The sequence below is a fragment of the Lissotriton vulgaris genome, chromosome 1_1 (genome assembly GCF_964263255.1).
Source record: "Lissotriton vulgaris chromosome 1_1, aLisVul1.2, whole genome shotgun sequence".
Lineage (NCBI taxonomy): Eukaryota > Metazoa > Chordata > Amphibia > Caudata > Salamandridae > Lissotriton > Lissotriton vulgaris.
Genome location: NC_141685.1, coordinates 1,961,657,054 through 1,961,678,566, shown reverse-complemented (window position 1 = coordinate 1,961,678,566; position 21,513 = coordinate 1,961,657,054). Strand labels below are relative to the sequence as shown.

The 21,513-nt window shown below is 47.8% G+C and overlaps 1 protein-coding gene across 3 annotated transcripts in view; it reads left to right on the top strand.

Moving 5' to 3' along the window:
* Nucleotides 1–21,513, top strand: part of DMTF1 (cyclin D binding myb like transcription factor 1) — a 482,730-nt gene that overhangs the window by 190,932 nt on the left and 270,285 nt on the right. For all 3 annotated transcript variants that reach the window (XM_086919720.1, XM_086919718.1, XM_086919723.1), the window contains one exon: nucleotides 16,513–16,741. In XM_086919720.1, coding sequence (XP_086775846.1) covers nucleotides 16,513–16,741 — 229 coding nt within the window. The remainder of the gene's footprint in view (nucleotides 1–16,512; nucleotides 16,742–21,513) is intronic.

Below are 21,513 nucleotides of genomic sequence, written 5' to 3'. Positions count from 1 at the left end.
GGCAAAGGCTCAGGACTTCGTCCAAGAAAGGAAATTCATTTCCAATGCTTCTATCGGATGCGCTCTAGATGCCGCTGACACTGCCGCTAGAGGAGTGAATACCAGCATCTTACTAAGGCTTCATGCTTGGCTAAGGATTTCAGGATTCAAGCATGAAGTCCAACAATCCATCTGAACATACATTTTGACAAAAAACACCTTTTTGGTCCCAAAGTGGATTTAGCACTGGAAAAAATGAAAAAGGATACTGATGCGGTAAAATCGATGGGAGCGCTTCATATTCCCTAAAACAGAGGTTCCTTTCTGCGCTCTTTTTATAGAGGAGGGTCCAAGTCTACAGGCACGGACTAGAACACTTCCTCATATAAAGGAAACTTCTGTAGGAGGGGATCTCTGTGTATAGTCAAAATCTAGTGAATAGTCCCGCCCATGTGCGTGGACCCCGGCAATCAAAAATAATCTCTTAAGTTGTCAAATCATGCAGAAACTGCAAAGACACTTAACCCCTTAAGTGCTGCCTCGGTGCATTGGCCGACGGCAGCACTACCTCCCCAGTGCTGCGCACGACCATTGGACGTCCATTCAGCACTAGTTCCAATGGACAGCGCAGCACTGGGGAGGAATGTTTAATAGCATCTATGAGGTTAAGAGAGAATTTAAAGACAAATAATGCAGCCTATATCCACAGTCTACACTGTCCAATACTTCAACTAGAAATTCCACCAAACAAAACCACACACAACACCGCCTGCCCAGTTTCTTCCAAAGAGAAACTTGCCTCTACCAGTAAAAGACTCTGGAATGATTGAGAGAAAGGCATGGACAGATAAGCCCCATAGGCTGCCATTATGGGGCTTAAATAGGATACTGTGCCTTTAAGAGAATTCTCCAGAACTTTGTCCCAGTATCCCAGAATGCACAGCAGGTCCCTTTTACTTTCAGTTCTTTTTTCCGGCTCCTGCTAACAGGACCCTGGCATTGAGCTTTCCCCTTTTCAAGGGTTTATATTGGATTTAAGTTCACTTTTTGATAAGTGTTTGCAATTTATATTCTTGGTGTTTCCCTTCTCTCCTGTGTGTTTGTTCAGGCTTTTTAGGGCTCTAAAATGCCTGCTCTTTTCGACAAATGTGTAAAAAGGAAGCCAATATCTGGGTTCGGGGACCTGTCTTGTGTGAAGGTTACCTAACAAAAGTATGTTGGTGTAGCTTTTAAGAAAGAAAAAATGTTCTTTCTTGTGTTCCCCTCACTCACCGGAGTTTCCTCACGGTGACATGCTTCATCATCGGGGTCATCCCAGTTCTCTACGAAAAGGGGCGTGCTACGACTTGCGAACTACGTAGGAGTACTATTAAGGTGAAGGACTATGTGTGGTGTGAGAAGAGTGGAGTGGATGTGTGTGTGAGTGTTAAAAATACCGTGCTAGTGGGCCTCAATGTTTTATTCTGCTCCTAGACCGGTATGTTAAAAGTGGGGTTTATACTGTGTACCAACCAGTGATGTGGGTAGGTTCAGTATATGGTCAACATGTTTCACGCTACCCCTAGCGTTTCGTCAGGACCATACAGGGACCAGCCCTGTATAATGCCACTCCTAAAAAACCTAGATTTAGGATTTTGAAGAATATATTAGTGCAAAGAATATTTACAGTGATTGACGCTGTTCCGACTCGGTACACGCGCAGATGTATTGTTCAATGGTGAACCTGTAAAGGATATGAACAAAAACAATGTAACAACCACCTTGCCCCTATCTCAACCGAGATCGGGGACTTTTCGTCCTTCAAGACGTACATTATCCATGCACGTTCAGACATGCACATGGTCTATATGGTGTAGTTTCGACATATTGGTGCGTTAATGCTTTCAAAGTCTGATGTCTGATCGTTAATTTACACTGGAAGTGAAAATAACGTGAAAAATCGTGACAGACATACAGAGTGACTATACATAGAACAGTGAGCACACAGTTTTGACACATAACCAAAGGGAAAGTATTCCAAATATTTACATTTGTTGGTGCTTAATGGCACATCATGGTCTCTTAGGGGGGCGGTATCGCCTCGATGGAAACAATGCTAAAAAAGTTTGTAGAGTTATAAAACACAGGATTAGTTTTCTAACGTTTTTCATCTTGAATGGTGTGTGGAACTCGATCTAATGTCCCAAGTCTTTTAGGCCCAGATGGTTTAGACACTTACTTCCTAGTCAGCAATGCCGCGTGGTATTAACTAGCTGCTTCCCCTTGGACCGCATCTTGCAAAATGGTCCGTGGGTCCGGTTTTTATAGGTATTGACTTCCGGGTTTGGAGACTAGACTGTGATGTTCCGGCGGCCATCTTTGGTGGATGTTAATATGCCTTGCATGGGTCTTTCTACTATTCCCATTGTGTTAGTTAGAGTAAGTAGGCCTCATTATACAAAGGTTATCGCAATATGCATTGTCTTCCAGAGAACATGAGGGATTCTTTGTTTCAGATTTAGGAACTTATTAGGGATCAGTACTTTGGGGCTTTTTGAGCGATAACACGATCGCGTAGTGTCACCTGCTAAGGGCACCCCACGGTATGTCATCGTTTAGTCCCCTTGCATCTGTCTGAAGTCTGAAAACCCAGCGTTGTTGACGCTCATGGAGGACTTTCTCAAGGTTTTCCTTGTTCTTGACACATTCCAGGACTACCCATCTCAGATCATTTGGGGTATGGTTTTTCTCGATAAAGTGGTTAGTCATGCGTGTTGTTGACTTCTTACAGCGTATATTGCTTCTGTGTTCCACAATTCGAGTGCTTACCTTCCTTGTGGTCATGCCCACATAGTGCAGATTGCACGTACATGTGATTAGGTATACCACCCCACTCGTATTGCAGTTAGAGAAATCTCTGAGTTGCCATGTGGTATTGTTGTTGAAAGTGATTGTTTTTTTGTTACTGAGGTAAGGTGGCACACGCTCCAATTGTTACACGGATAGTGTCCGTTTGGTAATGGTTGCAGTCTATTGGTGTTCTTAGCTGTCGGCGTCGAGGGGATCCTCGGCGTCGAGGACCTCGCGAAGGCGGACGGTGTCGAGGAGTAGTCGACGCTAGTCGTCGAGAGTGGAACGGTCGACATGGCGGAGGTCGACGTCTCAGAGGCGACGTTCGACGCTGGAGTCGCGGAGGCGATATTCGACACCGGAAAAAAGACGTTCGGAGTCTAGGAGAAAGAGGTCGGCGTCGAGGAGTCGTTCCCACTCCCCGAAGCGGCGCAGAAGGAGTTCTGGCGCCAGAAGTCACGCTGAGTCTGGTGGAGGGCGCCAGAGACGGCGATACCTACTGGAGGGGCTGGTTTGCAGTCCCCTCCGAAGAAGAAGTCACCGGGCTCGGTGTACTCGGTGGTATATAAACCACCTCCGCCGAAGACGCCTCCTCCCCCTGTACCTAAGGAGGATCCTCCCGTCAACCCTCCTCTCCCACCACTTCCTCCCTCAGGACAGCCACCACCACCGCTCCCGCCGCATGGCCCTGCCCCTAGGCCGGAGATACCTCCTGTTCCTCCACCAAGATCGATGTCACTACCTCCTCTTCCTACACCACCTAAGGGGACTCCTAGACCAAGACCCCAGGATGGGCCACGGAAGACGCCTCCACGGAAACCTGCGGAGCGCCCACGGACCGGGAGGTCGTGCTCTCGCTCCAGAAGGAGGGAGCGATCACGCAACAGGTCATCCACGCGGTCGAGACGCCGCCATAGGAGGCACAGATCTCGCTCTCACTCAAGGTCCTCAGGGACCAGGGACTACTCTCCGACTTTGTCGGGATCGCCGGACACAAGTGTGTCGCCAGTTGATGATCTGGTGGCGTTTCATGATGTCCTATTAAGAGGCGCAGCCAAATTGGGCATCTCCTTGACGTGCCACGCCCAAGACATCTGTAATTTTCGAGACACTGCACCAGAAACACCTGTCTCGTCCACTACTGCCTCTGGTGCCGGGCCTGGAGGAACCGGCCATGGACCTTTTCCTCACCCCGCGGTGACTAAGGCGGCCCCCTCGAGATTACAGAAAAATACCGGGCCCCCGATTCGGATCCGGCTTTTCTGAGAGTGGAACCTCCTCCGGATTCTGTTATAGTGACGGCGGCCCGCAAACAGCATGCTACCATCCCGTCATCCACAGTCCCCCCCCCCCATACAAAGTCTAGATGGATGGATTCAGCTGGAAGGAAAGTGTGTGGAATATCTGCTACCTCTATGAAGGCTGCGAGTGCCACGGCTTTGTTGGGGCTCTACGACCGTGCCCTCTGGGACTCCCTCCAGCAGTTTGCAGAACACTTACCTCGTGAGAAGAGGGAAGATTTCCAGGAAGTGTTAAATGAAGGGATGCTGGTAGCGAATCAGATTATCAGCACTGCAGCAGATTCGTTCCTCTTGGCGGCGCTTGGCTTTTGCCATGGGATTAACCAGCGACGACATGCCTGGCTCCGCCTTACGTTACTGAAACCTGACGCACAGCAAAGGGTTGCCAATCTTCCATTCTCTGGCGAAACCCTATTTGGGAAACATGCGGATGATGAAATGGCCCGCATGAAGGCGGAGGTCGAGACACTCACGACTGTGGGTCTAGAAAAGCCCAAAGAGACAAAGAAATCGTACCGCCCGTTCCAACGGCGGTAGGGTGGACAGGGCAGAGGACATGGCCAAGCTTTGGGACAGTCACAGCAACAACAGCAGTTCCGTAAGCCGTTCCAGAAACACCCGAAGGGCAGAGGCGGCCAACAGTCGGCACCAGCGACCAAAGGCCCGGCCGGGTCTAGGCCCTGAGCGCTTACTTCCCCCGGGTCCGTTACCCACGCCGGTAGGGGGAAGCATCCAATTTTTTCTGGCCGAGTGGAGCAAAATTACTCAGGACAAGTGGGTGCTGAATATTGTTTGCAATGGATACAGTCTTCGGTTCACCAGCCCGCCTCCAGCAATTCCACCAGTCAGCTCGCAGTTCCAGCTGCGCGAGCTCCAGGCGGAGGCAGATATCCTGTTAAGGAAAAGGGCGATAGAAGACGTATCTCTGTCTCAGAGAGGAAGAGGTCTGTACTCACGGTTCTTCCTGATTCGCAAGAAGGACAAGAACGAGTTCAGGCCCATTCTGGACTTGCGACAGGCAAACAAATGGATTCGCAGAGAGAAGTTTTGCATGCTGTCGTTGCATCAGATTTATCCTCAGTTACAACAGGGAGACTGGCTATGTGCTATAGACCTACAGGATGCGTACTTCCATGTGCCCATTGCACACAAACACAGGAAGTTCCTGCGATTCCAAGTCGGCGCCAATCATTATCAATACACAGTACTCCCATTCGGACTAAAGTCTGCGCCAAAAACATTCTGGAAGTGCATGGCGGTGGTAGAAGCACACCTGAGGAAGAACAAGGTGTTTGTCTACTCGTACCTGGATGATTGGTTGATCAAGGCCTCCTCCTTCTCGGAAGCTCGAGCACACTTCCAGAAGACCTGCGTTCTCTTGAACAAGCTGGGGTTGCACATCAACATGTCCAAGTCTGTCCCGACTCCGGTCCAATGCATACAGTACTTGGGAGCCTCCATCAATACGCTGTCAGCAAGCGTGTCTCCTTCGGAGGAGCGACGATTATCACTCCTTCGGAAGGCTCAGGCTCTTATGACCACTCCATCTACAACAGTGAGGATGGTGTCTTCTCTACTGGGATCGATGGCCTCTTGTGTCTTCCTGACGTCACACGCACGACTGCACATGAGACCGCTGCATGAAAGCTTGGAGGACCAGTGGGATCAGAGGAAAGGATCTTGGGACGATAAGATAAGACTGTCTCTGCATACTCTTCAGTCGCTGAAGTGGTGGTGTTCAGCGGAGAATCTCCTCAGAGGGGTTCCCTTCCACAAGGACATTCCCACGCAGACTGTCGTGACGGATGCTTCTCTCCAAGGGTGGGGGGCGCACTCCGGAAACCTACGGATTCATGGAACGTGGTCCCCGATGGAGACCACGTATCACATCAATTTCCTGGAACTCCGAGCTGTTCACTTGGCACTGAAGGCGTTTCTTCCGTCCTTTCAGACCAACTCTCTGCTTGTACAGACGGACAATACGACCACGATATATTACCTCAACAAGCAGGGGGGTTTGAGATAACGCACTCTGTCACAGGAGGCGCAGGCGATCTGGCACTGGCTTCTGGCCAGAGGACTGATGGTAACGGCTACCCATCTGCCAGGTGTGCAGAATGTTCAGGCGGATGCGCTGAGCAGACTGATTCAGGAAAACCACGAATGGGTCATAAACGACGAAGTACTAGGAGAAGTCTTCGCAAGGTGGGGGACTCCAGACGTCGATCTGTTCGCCACCGCCGAAAACAGCAAATGCAGAGACTTCGCCTCCAGGTACTACCAGCAGGGGACGCTGGGGAATGCATTATGGATCAACTGGTGGAACAGCTTTCTGTGCGCTTTTCCACCCATTCCCCTGATTCCGGCGGTACTCCTCAAGCTGGCCCGGTCCAGGGCTCGGATGATACTCATTGCCCCGGAATGGCCCAGACAGTGGTGATTCACGGACCTGCTTCACCGGTCTCTCCTTCCTCACATACGGTTGCCATGCAGGCCGGACCTTCTCACGAAGTTCAGGGGGCAGATGTTGCACCCCAACCTCTCGTCTTTGAGTCTGGCGGCATGGCTCCTGAGATAGTGCAATATGGCCATTTGAATCTGCCCGAAGATTGTATGGACATACTGAAGGAGTCTAAGAGACCTTCCACTCGGACCTCCTATGCTTACAAGTGGAAGAGGTTCTGTATCTGGTGCCAGTCCAAGAACTATGACCCGACGACGTGCAAGGAAGACGTCGTCCTTCCTTACCTTCTACATTTGGCGCAGTCTGGACTTAATGTTCATTCCATTAAGGTTCATCTTGCTGCATTGACTGCCTACATGAAATGCCCTTCACAGACTTCCTTCTTCCAGATCCCTGTGATCAAAGGCTTTTTGGAAGGCTTGAAGAAAGTGTTCCCTCCTGTCAGGCTTCCTTCGCCTTCATGGGAATTGAATGTGGTGCTGTCCATATTGATGAAGGAGCCTTTTGAACCTATTCATAAGGTTTTGTTGCAGCATCTGTCCTGGAAGGCGGCGTTCCGCATGGCCATTACATCGGCCCGCAGGGTGAGTGAAATTCAGGCGTTGTGTTGCCATGAACCTTATACTGTATTTCATGCTGCTAAGGTTGTTATGCGTACTCACCCTAAATTTCTTCCCAAGGGTATTTCTGATTTTCATGTCAACCAGACCATAACGTTGCCTACGTTTTTTCAGAATCCTTGATCTCCAGCGGAAAGGTCTCTACATTCCCTGGATGTTAGGAGGGTGTTGAAATTTTATCTGGATAAAACCAAAGATATTCGTAGGTCAGGCCAATTATTTGTCAATTATGGATCGGTCAGGACGGGTCTTGCTACCTCTAAGCAGTCCATCTCTAGGTGGATTGTGTCCTGCATACAGTTGTGTTACCAAAAAGCTAATAAGACCTTAGGGGGTAAACCTAAGGCTCATTCCACCAGGGGAAAAGCTGCCACAACAGCTTTTTTCCGTAATGTTCCGATTGCAGAGATCTGCAAGGCGGCCACTTGGAAGTTGGTTCATACCTCCGCTAAGCATTAGTGTCTGGACACTGATGCCAGGGCAGATGCTCAGGTTCGGCAGGCTTCGCTGCGGAATTTGTTTGCACAATAGTGGTGTTAATTTTCTTCTCTCCACCGCCGGTTTGGTGTGGGGATGGGCTTGACATTCTATTCACTAGATTATGACTATACACAGAGATCCCCTACTACAGAAGGAGTAGTTTCTGTCCTGTAACTCCAGTTCTGTAGTAGGGGTATCTCTGTTAAAGTCATAAGCGCCCGCCCTCCTCCCCGGTGGAGAAAGATATTCATGTAAGGAATGCTACAGGTCTGGCGTGCTACGCCTTCTAAAAGAACTGAAAGTAAAAGGGACCTGCTGTGCATTCTGGGATACTGGGAGAAAGTTCTGGAGAATTCCCTTAAAGGCACAGTATCCTATTTAAGCCACATAATGGCAGCCTACGGGGCTTGTCTGTCCATGCCTTTCTCTCTATCATTCCAGAGTCTTTTACTGGTAGAGGCAAGTTTCTCTGTGGAAGAAACTAGGCAGGCTGTGTTGTGTGTGGTTTTGTTTGGTGGAATTTCTAGTTGAAGTACTGGACAGTGTAGCCTGTGGATATAGGCTGCATTATTTGTCTTTAAATTCTCTCTTAAGTGTCTTTGCAGATTCTGCATGATTTGACAACTTAAGAGATTATTTTTGATTGCCGGGTTCCACGCACATGGGCGGGACTATTCACTAGATTATGACTATAACAGAGATACCCCTACTACAGAACTGGAGTTACAGGACAGAAACTACTCCTTCCAAACCTCCTTTACAAGAAGGTTTTTCAGAGGGGGTTATTGGGGAAATAGTCCTAGGGGCAGAGGTAAAAACACCTCACCTCACACTTCCCCTTCCTCAAGTAAGCAGTGACTTCCTAACACTTCCCGCTGACTACTCCACACCTGTTGGCGGAAGACTTCAAAACTTTCTTCTTATTTGGAAATCAATAACAACCGACAAATGGGTGCTTGGAATTATCCAACATGGCTATTGCCTGGAGCTTACTAACAATCCACCAAACATTCCTCCTCAACCACACAAAATGTTGCCAGATCACAAGCACTTGCTTCAAAAAGAAGTTCACTCTCTATTACTCAAAGAGGCTATATAACCAGTCACACTCCAATATCACAGGTCAGGGGTTTATTCCCTCTACTTTCCGATCCCCAAAAAGGACGGATCTTTGAGACCTATTTTAGATCTCCAAGAGTTACAAAAAATACATATTGTCAGAGCATTTTCACATGGTATCTCTTCAACAAGTACTTCCCCTGTTACAGCTGTGCAACATTATTTCTACGCTAGATCTAAAGGATGCCTACTTTCATATTCCAATTCACCCCACTCATCGCAAATACTTCAGATTTGTGATAGCAGGCCAACGTTACCAGTTCAAGGTACTTCCAGTTGGCGTCACCACAGCCTGCAGTGTTCACCAAATGTCTTGCAGTAGTAGCCGTTCATACCAGAAGACAATGCATACATGTCTTTCCTTACCTGGACGACTGGCTTTCAAAGCAAGCACTTATCAAGCCTGTATAATACACACTCGGATACCAGTACATCTGCTTCACCAATTGGGTTTCACAGTAAATGTACAGAAATCTCACCTGTGTCCAGCACAGGTGCAGTCTTATTTTGGAGCTTCCCTCAATACTCGCAAAGCTCTAGCTAATCCCAATGTAGCCATGATTTACATACAATATTCAGTCCACAATACTACAGTTTCACCCCAATCAATTATTATCAACCAGAGGCTTCATGCAACTGCTGGGAATGATGGCATCCTGCATTGTAATCGTACCTCATGCAAGGCTTCACATGCGTCCTCTGCAAGAATGTCTAGCACATCAGTAGAATCAATCACAGGGTCTATAAACCAATCTAGTGTTGGTAGACCGTCACACCCATCGCTCTCTGCAGTGATGTAACCCACAAAACTTAGGAAAGCGGCTGCCCTTCATAGACCCGATCCCACAGATTATTTTGACAGTAGATGCAGAAGGGTTGTGGTCACACAGTCACAAACGTCTCCATGTAAACTACCTGTAATTGCTAATAGTGTTTCTAGCACTCAAACTTTTCTCACCCAACTTTTAGGCAAAACTGTCTTAGTCCACACAGACAACATGACAGCAACGTTCTTCTTCCTTACTTCCAAAAATTGGGATTTTCACTAATAGATCTGTTTACCACAGTACACAACGAAAAATGCCTAAACTTCACATCCAGGTTCCCACACCAAGCTTCCAAAGGCAATGCTCTATGGATGAATTGGTCAGGGTTATTTGCTTACGCTTTTCCGCCTCTCCCACTAATTCCGTTACTGCTTTGGAAGCTCAGACAAATGTCCCTAACACTTATATTAATAGCCCCCACTTTGGAATGCAAACCTTGGTGCACTACCCAGTTAGAACTCTCTGTGGTTCACATCAAAGGTTACATCCTACACCCTCTCTACTCACTCCGAGCCTTGAAGAAATCCGAGATCTAAATCCCAAAGCACTCAACCTAGCGATTTGGCTCCTGAAGTCATAGAGTTCGGCTATTTACAATTACCACCAGACTGTATAAACATTCTTAAAGGGGCTAAAAAGCCTGCTACTAGAGCATGTTATGCTGCTAAATAGAAATGGTTTGTTATTTATTGTAACAACAACCATATCAATCCACTTGATGCTTCTGCACAAAGCATCGTTTGTTATCTGCTGCATTTACGGCAATGTGGATTAGCCTATACATCCATTTGCTAGGAGTAGTAGCTGCATATTTGCAAAACAGACAAAACGTTTCCTTATTCAGAGTACCCGTGATTAAAGCCTTCATGGAAGGATTAAAAAGGGTAATATGTGTTCATTTTTATGTGTTGACTTATGTTGGTTGTGTAGCTGTATGATGTAGGTGGGTTGGTATATTATAGTGGGTGTATCAACATATAATCCTGGTTGTTTGTATGTTGTTTCGATGTTTATTTGGTGTATGACTGCAGGTCCGTTGGCATATTATGGATGTGTTGGTCTAAGATATGGTGGGTGTGTTGCCAAGTTGAACTCCATGGGGGTACAGTACAACTGTTGCTGGGATTTCAGTAGCCATTAAAATCTTCATTCAACGTGTTCATGACTGATAATTATTATGTCATCTAAGACAAAGTTATGATCACAACCATTCAACCCCATATTGTGTTCCTCAAACAGTCCTATCACCTTTCTAAGCAAAGACATGAACATGTTCACTAATGTGTGAGTTATGACAATGGAGGTTCTCTAACAGTCTGGTGGATCCAGCCCCTTCCAGGTATTTAAAGGTTGACCTTTGCTAATAGCAAATACACTTAATTTTCTCGAAAAAAACAAAGCAAAAACCAAAGCTGCAAGTAAAATAGTCACCTTTAATGTGGGTTATGAATTTCAACGGCATGAGCTCAAATTGCTTAGAAAGGGTCCTGATGAGCTTTGAAGTTCTAGGAAGAATAATGGAAAGGGTCATGCCTCGCTACTCTGCTACTAAGTTGATGCTGAATGGGTTCACTGTTGACACTGTAAGGTTGTTCAGGGAAGGCGATGACGCCGCTGGGCCTGACCCCACATCTACAGGGTCCGACCCACGAGAAGGGGCACACCCTAGACCAGGTTTTCTCGACCTCTCCGTTGGTAGTGAAAGAGATTCTCCCGGTCCTGTGGTCGGATCATTGGCTTGCCAAATTTGTAATCAGTGGCAAGGTTAGGGCGTTGAACCCTGTCCCACAGCAGAGGGGACGAGCCTGTAGGGCATTTAGCAGGGTGACCCCTGAGATGCTAGCCCAGGCTGCTGTGACTCACCCTTGCCCTCTGTCTGGCAAGTTAGAAAGCGACTTGGAGGCCCTGCAAAAGTGGCTGACAGAGAGGCTGAATGACCTGGCCCCTGGTCTGCCCCCCCGCCCGACATCTAAGCGGGTCTCGGCCCCTTGGTTTACCTCGGCTCTGTGGGCTACGCGGCAGCAGTGCAAGGTAGCCGAAAGGGCCTGGCGGGCACATTACGACAGCAAGGACAGGTCTGCCTATAAGGCTGCGGTTAAAGCTTACCACCGCGACATCCGCCTCGAAAAGAAAGCCTATTTCGCGGGGAGAATCGAAGCAGCTTCGAACTCCAGTAAGGAGATTTTTACTATCGTTCGAGAATTCATCTCACCCCGGACCACCGTCTTGGAAGATGGCCCTGTAGAATCCTGGGCAGCAGATCTGGCGTGCTTTTTTACAGGCAAGATCAAACTCATCCAGGACTCCTTTCCTTCGAGTGGACCGGTCACGCTGCCGGTGCCAGAGGCGGGTATGCCCCCCCCAGTCATGCAGGGCACCATATTGGCGGAGTTTCCATCTCTGCCAGCCTCCGCCTCCCTTGCGCTCATGGGCAATTTAAAATCTGGGTCTCCGCTTGACCCCTGCCCAGCTAAGCTTCTGGGTAAATTGGCGGAGGTGGTTAATCCGCTGGCTCACCCTCTTCTCAACCTTTCGTTGAGTTCGGGAGAGGTGCCGCCATCTTGGAAGCAGGCAATGGTCATCCCGTTGCTTAAAAAGCCGGGACTTGACCCGAAAGCCCCAGCCAATTACAGGCCTATCTCGCTGCTGCCGGCTTGTGTAAAAATCTTGGAAAAGCACGTTCAGTCGGTGCTCACCAATTTTTTGGAGTCTCATGACATCTTGCACGACTCCCAGTCAGGCTTCCGCTCAAACCGCAGCACCGAGACCGCGCTCCTTGAGGTTTCGGAAACCATCAAAGGGGTGCTGGATTCCGGGGGCAAAGTCATGCTGGTGTTGTTGGACCTGTCGGCGGCCTTTGACACCGTCCCCCATGAGGGCCTGCTCGCAAGACTCTTTGAGATTGGCCTGCGGGGGACGGTGCTCAAATGGTTTTCTTCCTTCTTGGCCGGCCGCCGGCAAACGATCTGGACATCATCTGACACCGCTGTAATGCCGCCTTTGGGAGTCGGGGTCCCTCAGGGCTCTATTTTGAGCCCGACCCTCTTTAATATCTATATGACCCCTTTGGCGGCGGTGGCGGAGTCTTTTGGTGCCCGGATCGTGTCGTATGCCGACGACACTCAGCTCCTCTTCTCATGTGAGAGGGGGGCTGACTTTGACGGGGAGAGTATCCAGAATTGCCTTGGGGCTGTGTTCGCATGGTTCCAACTGCACAGCCTCAAGTGCAATTCCGATAAATCGGAGGTTCTCTTCTTCGGGTGCGATTCGGAGCCCTGCTGGCAGGCCTGGTGGCCCATCGACATGTTCCCTCCGTCCGGCTCTTCTCCCATGGCTAAAAACCTGGGGGTTAAGATGGACAAGGGGCTGACGATGAAAGCCCAGATTCTGGGGGTAACCGGCACCTGTTTCGGCCTGCTAAAAATGTTGCGGAAGTTTCTGCCTCTCCTGTCCGAGGATCACAGGAGGCTGACGGTGCAGGCCCTGATAGGCTCCAGGTTGGATTATGCCAACAGTCTGTACTTGGGCCTGCCAGAGTATTTGCTGCAGAGGCTTCAAGTGGCACAGAACGCGGCGGCCAGGGACATCTTTGGCCTAAGTAGACGCACCAGCGCCTCTGGGTTGTTGGCGACGCTACACTGGCTACCCATCCGCAAACGGATTGCCTTTAAGGCTCTGACCTTGGCCTATAAAGCTCTCCATGAGGTGGGAGCCAAACATCTCCAAAAGAGACTCACTTTCTACCATCCTACTCGCGCGTTGAGGTCGGAATCTTTACTTCTTGCGGCTGTTCCGCGTGTGAAGAGGGCTCGCCTAGGCGGCCGCTCCTTCAGTCTGCTGGCCCCACAGATGTGGAATTCCTTACCGCTCCCTTTGCGGGGGGCGACTACTCTTCTTGATTTTAGGAAAGGCCTCAAAACCTGGCTGTTTTCTCATTAGGTTTGCCTGTAGCTCTGTTTCTTCTGTGGATTTTTGAACTGTTTTTTATCTGTGTTGTGTTATTTTGAAACCTGTTTCACCTTACCTAAAGCGCCGGGATTCTCTTTTTGAGTAACCGTTGCGCTATACAAAAAAAATAAATAACAATAACATAACATAATAACATAACATAACAAGGAGACAAGTTCCCCTCTTTCGACTGCTATGTTGAGTATAGAGCTTATTCGTAGCTAAAGCAGAAGTAAATTAAATCTTGAAAAAGGGAATTTGGGAAGTAAGTTGAGATTAAAGGTTAACTGACATACTGGGAAATCTGGGCTTCAAGCAGTTGAAATACATATCCTAATTGCTTGAGGAATAGGACTGTATGTATTTTGAGCAACTGAGTAAGGATTTGTATAACCCCAAAATCAGACTTTAGAAAAACCTCATAATTTTGCCACTGCCAATTACTAGTACTAATTAAGAATGGAGCCTGAAAAATATTCTTGCCCCGTATGAGGAGCAAATCTACAAGTTTGATAAGTGTGAGAAGAATGTCTTGGGTGTATATTCCTCTACATTCTGTGTAGGAACAGACCTGGGAAGACACATTAATTAAATAGAGAAAGTAACATTTCTGAAATCTTGGACTACAATATTTCAAAAGCAAAACAACTGCAAACCATTGTTTATATGTTCTAATTGTTTTGATATTTCATTGTCTCCTTGTTAATTGCTATACATCAGGGATTTACCCATGCCCCCAAATATACTCCCTGTGCTGAGCACACGTGCTGGAATCTGGGTATGTCTCAAAATCTGTGTAGACTGGAAAAGTGAGTGTGCAGATGTTTTACGCTTCTACTTTACTTGTTTTTTTAAATGGGTGATTTCTTTTTTCATTCAGTGTGCTCCTAAGGTGACTTTGGTCAAATGAGACTGCTTAAGTTTTGCATATGGTTTGGCTTTTTTAGCAATGGCACAAAAGAAACTAAAATGAATGTTGATTTGACCTACCATAATCTAAACCACCCATTCTACTTCACTCGAATGTACCGCACTCCACCCTAATCTGCCACAACCCTAACCTACTCTACCACACTTCACTCTACACCAAAGTCCCACACACCACTCTACTCCAGTCCACTCAAACTACCCCAGCCCATCCGATTCTACCCTACTCCAATTAACTCTATCTACCCCACTCTACTCCATTCCAGTCTAGCTGACTCCACTCTACCCCACTCCACTTCAATCTGATCTATCACTCTCCACCCAATCTACCCCTCTCCAGTCTAGTCCAATCTACTCCTCTTCAATCTACTTAACTCAACTCACCCCACTCCAACCTACTCTACTGCGCTTGAAACTACCCCATCAATCCACCTCAGTTTACTCCACTCTATTCTAATCTACCCTACTCTAATGCACACAATCTATCATTCTACGAGTACCATGCTGCACTCCAACCTACCCTACTTCACTCTACCTACCCCACTCCATTCCAATTAACCCTACCCTACCCCAGTCCAAGTAACCCACTCCACTCCGCCCCACTACAATCTACACCACTCCACCCAACTCTTCCCCAATATACCTCACTCCACTCTACCTATATCTACTGTACTCCTTTCTATCGCAGTCCCCCCAAATCTGCTCCCATCTACCCCAATCCACACAAATCTACCCCACTCCACTACAGGTAACCCCACCCGAATCTACCCCATACCATGCATTCTGCCCCACCCCACCCCAATCTACCTCACTCCAATGTACCCCACTCCTCTCCAATCTACCTTACTTTTCTCCACTTAATCTGCCCCTCTCTACACCACTACAGTCTACCCTAATACACGCCACTCCAGTCTACCTCACTCTACTACAATACAATCTACCTCACTGTACCCCAGTCCACACCAATCTACCCTTCTCTATGCTTCCCACATCTACCACGCACTAATATAAACCAACCTACCCTACTCCATTCCACCCTGCTCCACACTACACCAGTCTACTCCACTCCACGCTACTCCAATCTGCCACATTCCAATCTACCCTACCCTACACCACTAGCATTTAGCCATGCTGAACAGCAGCCACACTGGTTTACAACATGGCTAAAATACATTGCTAGAGCCAATAGCTCTCGCATAGGCGAGACCTATTGGATTTAGCATTTAGCCATGCTGAACAGCAGCCACACTGGTTTACAACATGGCTAAAATACATTGCTAGAGCCAATAGCTCTCGCATAGGCGAGACGTATTGGCTTTGCCAGTGCTTGTTTCCCGAAGTCATAGTGTATAAAAAGAGCCCTTCGGGTCACTTCTAGGGAGAGAGCTTGCCTTTGTCATATAGCACTTCAGTACATCTTCACAGTGGCAGCTGCACCACCAGACAGGAACATACAGAAGTGGCAAAATAAAATTTGAGAAAACCGCTTTCTTTGCTAGTTTGGGGCCAGGGGAAGTACTCCCGATGAGGTTTTTTTCAGCTCGCCTTTTAGAATGATGTCAATAATGACGGATGTTCAGGTACATTTGATTACGCTTCAACACAAAGAAAAAACTGGATGTAAAGTAGTTTCCTTGAAATCTTGGATGTCTTGTTCTTATCTTTTTACCTGAGGTTAATATTTTATAGGCATACGTAATTTACATGGAGAAATGTGATCTTTTGATGTTTTCGATACGCAAAATTATCCAAATTGCTCGGATGTCATTAAGTGAATCCTTTAAAAGCAGGTGTCGTTAAACATTGACATAACATTATGTTCTGTGGTTTTTGGGCACTGACTGGAGATGTTCATTAATGCAAACACCACTGTTATGACGTTTTTCTGACAAGTTCATAACTTACATCAAAGGGCAAGGTTGAAGTGTTTAAGAACAATGATTTCTATTTGATGCTGAATACTGTTATAATGCAACATTGTTTATATAGCTTTTAGTGAACCTTTTACTTGTTTTTAGGGAAATGGACAGAAGATGAAGAAAGGCGACTCGCAGAAGTGGTCCACGAGTTGACCGGCACAGATGCAGGCGATGCTGTCACCCAGGGTGTATCCTGGGCGGCTGTGGCAGAGCGAGTTGGTTCGCGATCAGAAAAGCAGTGCCGTTCCAAGTGGTTAAATTATCTAAACTGGAAGCAAAGTGGGGGGACCGAGTGGACAAAAGAAGATGAAATGACTCTCATTCTGAGGTGTGTTATTGGGAATACATGAAAGAATGCATTGCCAAATACAGTTGAGGCACTTGTAGATGTGTTTGCCATTTGTTTGTTTATCAAAAAGTAAAGCTCTGTCATCTGATTCTCTATTACGTCATTTACATGAAATTTCCTCGTTTGATAATAGCGAACTTTCTTTCAGTAGCGAGAAGACTTTTTGTTACTAAGGTATAACTGTCATCAGCTAACCCGCTGACATCTAAAACACAACGCATTTACATGTAATTCCTCGTTTGATAATAGCGAACTTTCTTTCAGTAGCGAGAAGACTTTTTGTTACTAAGGTATAACTGTCATCAGCTAACCCATTGGCATCTAAAACACCACCAATAGAGATGATCTTCAATTTACTTTTTTAGGTTAGGGCTTAGGACTACTTCAGCTATCTACCCAAATATGTTGTACGTAATTTTTAAAAATAATGCATTCTAATTATTAATACATTGAGAGTCTTTGTGTTAACCACCTTCAGCTACTGCTTGCTTGAACCATCATTTAACGTCTGATTGAGTCCACAGTTTTCACATACAGAGTGGACAATGGGTCAGCACTCTTCAGCCTTTTGTTTTGTGTCAATGACCTTTGTATCAACTCACAGAACAGCATTGATGTTTGGCTTGCCACAGATTGTTAGTGACATCATTTTCAGGCCTCGAAAAATCATAACAATGTTACTAGACCTGCATGTCTAGTGACTTGAATAATCTACTCGACCTATTTGTATTGCTCTTGACTCTTAAACTGGTTTCAAATTATGTGATTGTGGGTAAGTAATTTAATTCATTGAGCTGGTGCGAATTCAGCATGTTTGCAATGATGAAAACCTTTTTTGTTTTATTTAATAGATTAAACTTTCTGTTCAAGGCATGTGTGCTGTAGATACATATGCTTTGCATATTCCTGCCATCTAGTGTTCAGTCCAGATGTTTGCAAGTAGTTTTCTTCGAAGAAGTTTTTTCCAGTCACATGGTAAGGTGACTCCTCCTTTCGGTGATAGTGCGCATGGGCATTGACTCCATTGTTAGATTGTTTTCTTTGCACCATCGGGTTCAGACGTGTATTGCTGCGCTCTGGTTTGAAACCATCTTTCGGGCTCCCCTCGGTGGTCAATCCACTGTACCCTCAACTGTATTATTATCATACGCGTTTCCCTATTCTCTACGTATTGAATCAATCGGGAAGCTGTCCATCTTCGGTCGAAAACATCATGGGGGCCCTCAGGCCTAGCTGCGTCGGTCAAGCCTTCTGCTGATTTAACTGACTCCGTTTCAGTTATGTTCTCGGTGCAACTCCGAGGATCCTCACACCGACTTACATAAAGTCTGTAACTTGTGGCTTTCACTGGAACACAAAGAAGAACATTGTGAGGCTTGTCGGGCTCGACTAAACCAAAAGTAACAACAAAGCATTCAGCACAATCATGATATCTTCAGAGAAGAAACCATAAGAGATTAAGGCGTCGGTAGTGGAAGAGGAAGAAACATTCTCTCTACCAGAATCTGATTCTGAGTTGGAGTCCGAAGACGTGCCACGGGGACAGGGTGCTGTGAGTCCTAAAGACCCTTTACCCCACAAAGTCTCTATGACCAAACATAAGGATTCCTCACGCCTATGTCTTCGGGCCCTGGTAGGTACTGAGACAACGTTTCCGACGCCCCGCCACCAAAACAACTAGTCCAGCCTTCCGGCTCGGGATCAAGTCAATATAAGCTGTGTTCGTAACCGAAGCCTTCCGCTCCGAAAGACAAGTCCGGTACGGAACCTAAACCTTCTGCTTCAAAAGACGGGTCCGATTCGGCACCGAAACCTTCAGTGCTGAAATCAAAATAGGGCCTTCCAAAGCCTCCGGAACCGATCCTGTACCATATGAAAGAGAAATTAGACTCTAAGCAGAAGAAAATCTACATACTGGACATATTTTGGCAAATACTCCTTCCAAACGAAACTTAGTTTAAAGGACAGTAGTTATAAAATTCCTCTTAATTACTCTTCGTCCTATTCCTCGGTCCCCTCCACCGCTACCATCTTAACCACCACTACTGCAGTTGCCAGGCTCAGACCCTCTGCGCATAACATCTCAGGGGTTTCCTCATACACAGCCTGATATAAAGCATGATGATGATGATGATGATGATGATGGCAGTAGTCATTTTTCAGCAGATCCATGGGATGATAATAATATCGATCCACTCATGGATAATGATCCGGATTTATATCCTGCGAAGCCATCACCTCCAGATGATAATGTAGCTTATCAAGAGCTAATTTCAAGAGCAGCAGCTTATCATTGGGTTATATTATACAAAGAGTCTCTGAAGGAAGACTTTTTATTTGAGATGCTAGGTTCGACACATAGGACAAGTCTGAGTCTTCCTATATTAAAGGGCATGATGAGACATGCTGATGAAATATTTAAGGGTTGACAAAAAATATAAACCCCCCCCACCGTCAGATCCCATTTTTATTAAAGGACAATTGCCTTTGGATTCACTAGTAGTCTCTAATGCTCCTAACAGAGCAAACTCGCAGACCTCTGTCTGGGGGAGGTGCATCTGTAAAGAGTCTAAATTGATTGATGCATCAGGTAAAAGCATGCCTGCTCAAGCCGCTAACCACTGGCGTATTGCCAACACCCAGGGCTTACTAGCTGGGTATGACAGGGCACACTGGGGTGAGATGGAAGACTTTGTTGCAGCGTGTAGGAGAGTAGGGTCTGCAATCCTATGATCACCCAGATTTTTTGCTTTTGTTTCACTGGTTTACGACTTTCTCTGGCTGTGGGCCTGCCAATCAGACCCACAGCCTGGCTGTTCTCTTTCTAAATTCCGATATGTACCCTAGGTGCATTTACCAATTGGTACTGGGCCACCTTATCAGACCCTGTAACTCAGGGCATAGGTGTACCCAGGGCCGCCAGGGGCTGCAGCATGTATTATGCCACCCCTGGCTGGCCTCCTAAGTTTGACACAACTGGCTGCATGACAGCTGGGGCGAAGTCGTGTAATCACCCTTTGCTTTGGATATAGTAGCCTATATCTAACCATACAATGGACACCCGAGTTCCTATCAGTCACTCCTATGGCAGGCCTTGACAATCCTGAAGGCAGAGTGCATGGGCTCGTGTGAACTGTGTTCTGGCCCGAGCCGAGCCGGTTGCAGCTTGCGGAGAAAAGACCCAATGGCTGTTCCATGATAACGCATACCACATCGGTAACTTCGGTGTCGCGTTATCAAGACATGTCGAGTAAGGTGTCATACGAATCGGGGTGCTGCCCTCTCACCAACCCTGGCGACGAGGTTAGCATTCCACCCTTCTAGAGGGACACGACATGTACGTAACTGTGAACCCCGGTTAAAGTTAACGAAAGCCTCAGCTCCACAAAATGGAGGCTGCCACCACAGACACGAGTCTGACCTCCTGCTGCTGGGAGTCCTTCCAGCGAGGAGCACTTGGACAAAGGGTTTCCTGTCGAGGGCGGTGTTCGCACCGTCCCAGACAGGGTTTGTGTATTCTGGGTAGGTAGGGCTTTTGCGAGAAGGTGACTGCGGAGTGGCACCCCGGTGCTCACTACGCATCTGCCGGTTAGAACCAGTTCCAGGGGCGACAGCCCTGGCCTGGGGAAAGTCCGGCAGGGAAGAGGGGTGTAACTACCCCCCTTCCTGGTCCCACCCTTAGGGCAGGACCTAGTCATGTACCCACCCCTTTCTTTAGAATAAAGGCCGGAGCGGGGACCCTTCCAAATTAGATCATCTTTGAATCAAGAATACTTTCTACGAAAGGACTTCAAGACTCTTCTCAAGATTTCTCCCTTGTGGCTAAGGAGTAGTCACCCTGCATCAGCGGGCACCAACTAAGAACTCTGCGGTTTGCTGTAAGTCCTTCCTCAAGGAATCCGACGGCCCAGCTCGACGAGAACCGGCTTCCCTGGCACCTCTGACCTCTACCCACGTCATCAGCTCAGCTGTGAACTGTGGGTGCGACGAGACCTCGAGGGACCGGCCATCATCAGAACCTGCACGCTCTTAAAACCAGCACGACCATCGAGGTAACTCTCTGGTGAGTGCTCTGGGGTCCGAGAAGCCCCGACCCTGAGCCGCTCCAGCACCGAAGTGCAGTCTCCCAGCATCTCCACGATCTGCGTGGGGCCCTTCTGCTCGCTGCTCAGCACGTTGTCTGGTCACTAGCCGCTGGCTTGTGCCCTTCTGTGACGACATCCGAGAATCATCACTGCTGGTCTGGTTGCTCCAGACTGGCCCTTGCTTCCATCTTTGCGAGAAGCACCCCGGACCCTCCTGGTCCACTCAAGACGCCATCTTAGGCCCACCACGTGGCCCTGAGATCTGCCAAGGCTTGTTGCCCCATCCTGGGCCCAGCGACGCCGACAGCATCATCCTTCGTGGGACAGCTCGCACCTCCACCGTGGTCGCCGACAACGCCTCCTGGTCCGTGAGACTGCAGAGCCTAGCGTCGCCCACTCACCTGGTCGAGGTGACGGCCAACCGGTGCCTTCCTGGTACCCTCTGACTACTGGCTAGTAGTACGAACTTGGTCCCCTCTGCTTTCAGGTTTCTTCAATCTCCGATCCAGGCTTGGATCTCTACGAACTATTCAGCACTGGTCGCCGGCCAGCAACTCCTTTTCTTCCGGCTCCTGGCTCGTCAGCGAAGACCCCGACGCCTGTAAGACTTGTGCAGCCGCAGCCCTCGTGGCTAGGTAACTCGGCATTTCGGTGCCTGCATAGCCT